The sequence below is a fragment of the Mus caroli genome, chromosome 5 (genome assembly GCF_900094665.2).
Source record: "Mus caroli chromosome 5, CAROLI_EIJ_v1.1, whole genome shotgun sequence".
Classification (NCBI taxonomy): Eukaryota; Metazoa; Chordata; class Mammalia; order Rodentia; family Muridae; genus Mus; species Mus caroli.
In genome coordinates, this window is record NC_034574.1 from 80,080,862 (window position 1) to 80,087,742 (window position 6,881).

Genomic DNA, 6,881 nt, shown 5'->3' on the forward strand with positions numbered 1-6,881 from the left:
GCCGGGGCCTAGCAAACACATAAGTGGATGCTCACAGTCAGCTATTGGATGGATCACACGGCCCCCAATGGAGGAGCTAGAGAAAGTATCCAAGGAGCTAAAGAGGTCTGTAACCCTGCAGGTGCAACAATATTATGAACTAACCAGTACCCCAGAGTTACTCTAGCTGCATATGTATCAAAAAATGGCCTAGTAGGCCATCACTGGAAAGAGAGGCCCATTGGACATGCAATCTTTATATGCCCCAGTACAGGGGAACGCCAGGGCCAAAAAATGGGAATGGGGGGGTAGGGAAGTGTGGGGGGTGTATGGGGGACTTTTGGGATAGCATTGGAAATATAATTGAGGAAAATACGTAATAAAAATGCACACACACACAAAAAAAGAAAACATTTTATGCACTGAGTCACCTCTGTAGTTTAAACATTCACTAAATATAGCAAATATATGTTAAACATATATATGTTAACCTCCATCCTATGAGGTTTGTCTGGGAGTTCAGAAATTATTATCTTGGGGCCTAAATTGAAACTGATTCAGATAAAATGAGAATATTACCCTGTACAATAACTTTTTGGAGTCTCTTGTAAACAATTTGTGATCACAAGATTTCAAGCTATTGAAAGCCCTCACCAAGTCTAACAACACTACTTTTGACCTACTGATGGGTATGTAGTCCTTATGACAAATTTCAATGTTTTACTGCAGAGAGCAGAGTGTTTTGTGACAGATATAATAGTTACAAACCCAGGCCCATGATAGGTGCTAGTGCTAGAATTCTTGGACCAAGTGGCAGGTGGATTTCTGAGTTTGAAGCCAGCCTCGTCTACAGAGTGAGTTCCAGGACAGCAGGGATACACAGAGAAACCCTGTCTTGAAAAACTAAAAAAAAAAAAAAAAAAAAAAAAATTCTCAGAACAGTCTCATAAAATAGACCATTATCCTCACATCTATAATGGATTTTCTTTGTGACTCAATCAATTAAGAATTGGATCTTTCCAAAAATATATTGTGATTAGAAAGAAGCTTTTCCAGTAGAAAACTTAAGACATTCATAATTTTTTAAAGATTCAAATTATATCACTTTACAGTATGATGTGTGAATTGATTCGTCTGATAATTTTTCACATCCAACTCTTGCACTCTTATTTTTGTGTTTCTTCCTTGAATGGTCCAGTTTTCACTCAGACTGGTTAGAAGCTGAGACACATGCTTCATGTGTTATGATGCATAGAGATGATTGTAATTGCAATACTCACCTCACCCTTTCCTTTAGATATTTCTTCTACAAATACTGGTCAGAAGCCCAGATGTGTAGGCTTTTTTTTTTAATTCTTTTTCTCTCAGTTAGCCAAAAGGGTACTCAAGTCTTGGACTCCCTCTTTCTTTAAACCACTCTCTGAACTGCATATTGAACAGACCTACATCAAAGTTAGAATGCAAACTCATGCCACATTTCAAACATTTTAAATATGTGCTTAATGTTCTTGTGCTAGAAAAAAATAATAAAAATTAACTCTCCACTGAAAAATCTTACAGTGAGTTAAATAATTGACAAATGAAATTAGTAACTCTAAAGAATTTGCTATACCTACATGCCCTTGGTAGTGATGGCATCATAATGCCAGCATTTCAGAATGTGTCCACCATAGTCACAATGTTCATATCCAAGGTACTCATAGCCAAAACATCTCTTGTGTGTATCTGTTTCAAAATTGGCTTAGGTCAATTAGAGCTTACCTAAACATTTAGTTCCACACAGACATTCCTAGAATGAGACCTTTAATGGAATTTCTCAGACTTAGTATGCAGTTACCTCCCGTGGTCACTTTACCTCACCTTTTGTGGAATCTGGGCAAGGGTCCATGCAATTGCATTGGCCTTTTCTTCTGTCATATTACTGACCATTGACCCCAGAGAAAACACCACCACACCATGCTCTCCAGAGCTCTGGACAAAGTCTTCCATTTCCTAAGAAGAAAGAATTTGCTCTGTCACACAATAACAATAGTAGAAAAATCACCCGTGAAACTCTTAAAAAAAAACTAGAAGAATAAAAACTGAAGTATTCTTAGAAGTTTTTAGAATAATGGTGTTAAAACATTATGAGGACAGAACTGGAACAGTCAAACACTTTGAACATCACAGGCAGCAGTTCAAAGTCTACACTCAAAAGTTCAACAAATATTCTCTCTATTTTCCTCTGGTGAAATAAAAGCTCAGGTGTGCAAATGCAGTTTGTGAAATATTTGCAAAATTGTAAGTTTGTTACATTTTCATTCTACAGAAAATATAAAGTTTCCTTGCTGTTTTGTTTCCTTCCTATGATGGCTGATTTAACATTACTATCTAGTATTTGATGAAATAATATCTGAGTTGTAGTATGTACATATGTGGTAGTTAACACAAATTTCCTATAATTAATTAAATGTTTTAGTCTTTATAATCAGTACTGCATGATATATATGTATATATATTATGTAATACTTTCCTAATATAGCGTATAACTAAGAGTATTTTCAAAGATGACATCCACAATTCATTTTTTGAAACAGAAACTATGTCAATGTTTTTTCTGTGGATAAAAAAATAATTACCTCATCTATGGTAATCAGAGCTTTTGAATTACTGAAAGTTTCTGATGTGCTGAATTGAACTGACTTAATTTCTCTGTGTGTGTGTTTATATATGTGTGTGCATGTGTATGTCTCTGCACCTGTGTGTATGAGTGTGTGTGTGTGTGTGTGTGTGTGTGTGTGTATTGAAGATTAGTAGTGCCTATGGGGTTTCCTGACTTTGTTTTAACACATGGGTGCCAAAAGTTAAATTCAGATGACCTCTCTATCAATCTTTAACATAATTTTTGAGACTGTGTGCCATTGAATATGATCCTCACCATTTTTATCTGGTCTATATGCAGCAAGCTTCAGCATTAACCAGTTTCTGCAACCTCGGTACTAAGGTCATCATGCTGTGCCAGGACACCCAAATTTCTATGGGTACTGGGATTCAAACTCATGTCCTTATGGTTTAGTAAGGACTTTAACCAATGACTAATCACTCTAGTCCCCTGTAAGACTTAAATTAACTCACTGATCTTCCAATTCTATCATGTCCTTTCCTGAGTTTATTGACTTCCTACTTATCAGGACTCTTAATTCCACTTCCCATACATCTCTATTATTGGGAGAAAAGGTTAATGACAGATATAGGATCACTTTCACAAGAAATGAAATGAAATGAAAAAGAGATATAAATAATATATTTACCTTAGGCAATGGTTTAGCAGGTTTGCAATGGACTCCTCCAATATAGTCAACATTTGGTAAGGTTGGGTGAGGAAAATCCAAATCCCAATAGGATCTAATGAGCCACATTTCTGCTTTGCCCATTGTCTCAATTAAGGTGGTTGGCCTTCCTAGAAAGAGAAAATGAGCAAATGAGACAGAATAAAGTTGACAGTAATGTCTTCTGAGTATGAATTATAGTCCCTTAAAAATGTTGGAAAAATTGTGTTTGACATAGAAAATATGCTTTTTATATGTAATATAATTTGCATCAGTAATTGACTTGTGGCTCATACAAGATATGTAAATGTAAGTTTGGTTTTGTTTTTAAAGGACTTAACTTATGTTTCCTCATTAATTTAATTATTTCCTCATAAATAGTTCATTAAAAAGCCACTGTGTAAAAGTACACATTTTACTCCTCTCTAAATCTTCAAATGACACTGTGTAAACATAAATTTATAATCCAGGTACAAATGTCACAAAATGCTTTGTACCTTGCCCATGATTCTCATGGTCATGGTAGTTTGTAGCTAATCTTTATTCTTTTGCCTACGGAAATGTGAAATTTATGAATGGCTGGATTTCTGGTTAGTGCTTCAAACCTTGTTTCTTACTAACACGTTTAATGTACTTATTCTATAAAACAATCACAATATTTTCAAAAATTATGAGGCTAGGAATTTTTAGCCAGTCATAAGTATGGTATATTTTTTAAGACTGTCTAACTGCATGTCTTTGTAACTTTATAGGTAACCAGAATGTCTTATATCAGGATTGCTACCTTCTATTTGATCAATTATATGAGCTTTTACAGAGTGTTTGTTAGGTAATATAATTACATTTGACCACCTGTAAAAGTCTTCACTTTGCACTTAATGGAAATGCATCTTAACATGCATGTGAAACTTAGATCATTAAGCCTGTGAAGAGAAGCATAACTTACCCAAAGTTTCGCTGTAAAACTGATCCCATTTCTTCTCCCTAAATGTCTGGAACCAAAAGTCAAAATAAAGCATACATATCATATTCTTTACCCTCTCTTTGAACGTCATTTGGCCACTTAATCCTGACAAAATTACAGGTACATAAGAGGGAGGGAGAGAAAGTCCTGCACCGTATTTTTCAAGATGGTAGCCAGGAGAGAAGCGAAGACTATATAGAAAAGGAATTTGGAGCAGTTCAGCTATGAGCTCCCCACAGGGACCAATAGCATCTGACAAAACGACATCAAACTTGGATTCCTGGAGTTTTGCCATGAGCTGTTTGTTTGAAACCGTGTCTTTGCAAAGCATTAAACAGTAATCAGAATATTCATCAATTATATTTTGTAGTACAGGAGAATAGGATAAACATGTATCTCTTGGAACCTCATAAGTCCATCTTTCCACAAGTTTTCCAAAAATAATTTCCACGGCATCATTACTGAAAGATGTCGGAAAGGTTTCAAACTTAAGGCCAGGTGATTTTTTGGGATCAAGAAAGATGGAAGTTGAAGGTCTCAAAACAGTGACTTCATGGCCCTTCTGTATAAGTTCATCCAATATTATCTTTATATTCATCCAGTGACTGAAGTCCACCGGCCATACCAACACCTTCCCACACTTTGCAGATCTGAAGCAGCAATTTATCTGTAGCAGCAGCAGAGCAGAAATCCATTTCCAAAGCATTCTGAAAATCAAAGTTCTTCTCTTCAGAGTGTAATCGATTCTGCCACTGCTTGACCTTTTATCTAAGAAGCATTTGCCAAGAAGTTAAAATATAACTGGCATTGCTCAAAGCTGATAAGGAAATGAACACTACCGTGTTGGTGGAAAATCATGAATATATCTGCCCCTCTGAATACTCCAGAAACTGAAGGCCTCCCAGGAGATCTCCTGTACCCAGGGCAACAGATAAGGGACCCTTCCAAATAATTGCAGCAGCTGGGGATCCTGAGGAGCCCAGCAGACTCAGAACACATCCCCTCCACTCAAACTCCACCTGCCCCTAGCCTGAGCCTTCCGCCATGACAAATCATCAGCGTGTCTGTTACTGTGAAGCCCCCACAGTCTGAAGTCCTCCAAGGATACCTGTTACAGTCAGAGCCACAGGTCTCTCAGGAGATGTGTAGCAACCCATGGACAGATGAGACAGACTCCAGACAGAGAAACCTAGCCCAGTTAACACCAGAGATAACCAGATGGTAATATGCAAGGACAAGACCATAAACAACAAAAGCCAACATACTTTGGCAGTATCAGAACCCAGTTCTGCCACCACAGCAAGACCTGGATATACCAACACACTTGAAAACCAGGATGCCAACCTAAAATCCTATCTCATGAACATAGTTGAGTCCTTCAAGGAGGATATAAATACCCTCCCTAAAAAAAACCAAACAAACCAGGAAAACACAGGTAAATGGGTAGAAGCACTTAAAAAGGAAACAAATAAATACCATAGTGATGCTGATATCTAAACCACACAAAGACACAACAAAGAAAGAAAACTTCCAACCAATTTTGCTTATGAATATCAATGCAAAAATACTCAGTAAAATTTTAGCAAACTGAACCAAGAATGTATCAAAACCATCATTCACCGTGATCAAGTAGGCTTCATCTCACGGATGCAATGTTGGTTCAATATATGCCAATATTTTAATGTAACCCTCTATATAGGTAAACTCAAAGAAAAAAATCACATGATCATCTCATTAGATGCTAAAAACGCCTTTGACAAAATACAACACTCCTTCATGTTAAAATATTGGAAAGATAAGGAATTCAAAGTCCATACCTTAAGATAATAAAAGTAATATACAGCAAACAAGCAGGCAATATCAAATTAAACATGGAGAGATACTTAAAGCAATCCCACTATAATCATGGACAAGACAAGGCTTTTCCTAACTCTAGCTAAGAGATCAAGGAGGTACAATTTGAAAAAGAAGAAGTTAAGGTATCATTATTTGTAGATGATATGATAGTATGCATAAGTGACTCCAAAAATTCTACCAGGGAAACTCTACATCTGAAAACTTAAGCTAAGTGGCTGGATTTAAAATTAACTCAAACAAATCAGTATCCTTTCATTTATACAAATGATAAATGGAATGGAGAAAGAAAGTAAAAAATGACACACTTCACAGTAGTCAGAAATATAAAATACCTTGGGGTAACTCTAACCAAATAAGTGAGAGACCTGTGTAACCTGTATAACCAGAACTTCAAGTCTCTCAAGAAAGAAATTAAAGACCTCAGAAAATGTAAAGATCTCCCATGCTCATGAATTGGTAGGATTAACATAGTTAAAAAGGCCATTGTACCAAAAGCAATCTACAGATTCAATGCAATCTCCATCAAAATTCCAATAAATTCTTCAAAGAAAAGGAAAGAGCAATTTTTAATTTGATAAGGGAAACAAAATCCAGGATAGGGAAAACCATTTTTAACCACAAAGAACTGGGAGACATTAAAAAATGGGACTCAGAGCTAAACAAAGAATTCTCACCTGAGGAATACTGAATGGCTGAGAAGCACCTGAAAAAATGTTCAGTATCCTTAATCATCAGGGAAATGCAAATCAAAACAACCCTGAGATTCCATCTCA

The 6,881-nt window shown here is 36.3% G+C and overlaps 1 protein-coding gene across 2 annotated transcripts in view; it reads right to left on the reverse strand.

The window, feature by feature from the left end:
* The window catches only part of LOC110295249 (UDP-glucuronosyltransferase 2B17-like), a 27,414-nt gene extending 22,408 nt beyond the window's left edge, over nucleotides 1-5,006 (reverse strand). The window contains exons 1-4 of one of the 2 annotated variants that reach the window (XM_029477621.1): nucleotides 4,234-5,006; nucleotides 3,270-3,418; nucleotides 1,840-1,971; nucleotides 748-882 (exon numbers count right to left, since the gene is read on the reverse strand). In XM_029477621.1, the coding sequence (XP_029333481.1) occupies nucleotides 772-882; nucleotides 1,840-1,971; nucleotides 3,270-3,418; nucleotides 4,234-4,957 (1,116 nt within the window). In that variant the 5' untranslated portion in view covers nucleotides 4,958-5,006 and the 3' untranslated portion in view covers nucleotides 748-771. The remainder of the gene's footprint in view (nucleotides 1-747; nucleotides 883-1,839; nucleotides 1,972-3,269; nucleotides 3,419-4,233) is intronic. The other variant, XM_021163734.2, reaches the window with a different exon arrangement.
* Between the last annotated feature and the right edge of the window lie 1,875 nt (nucleotides 5,007-6,881).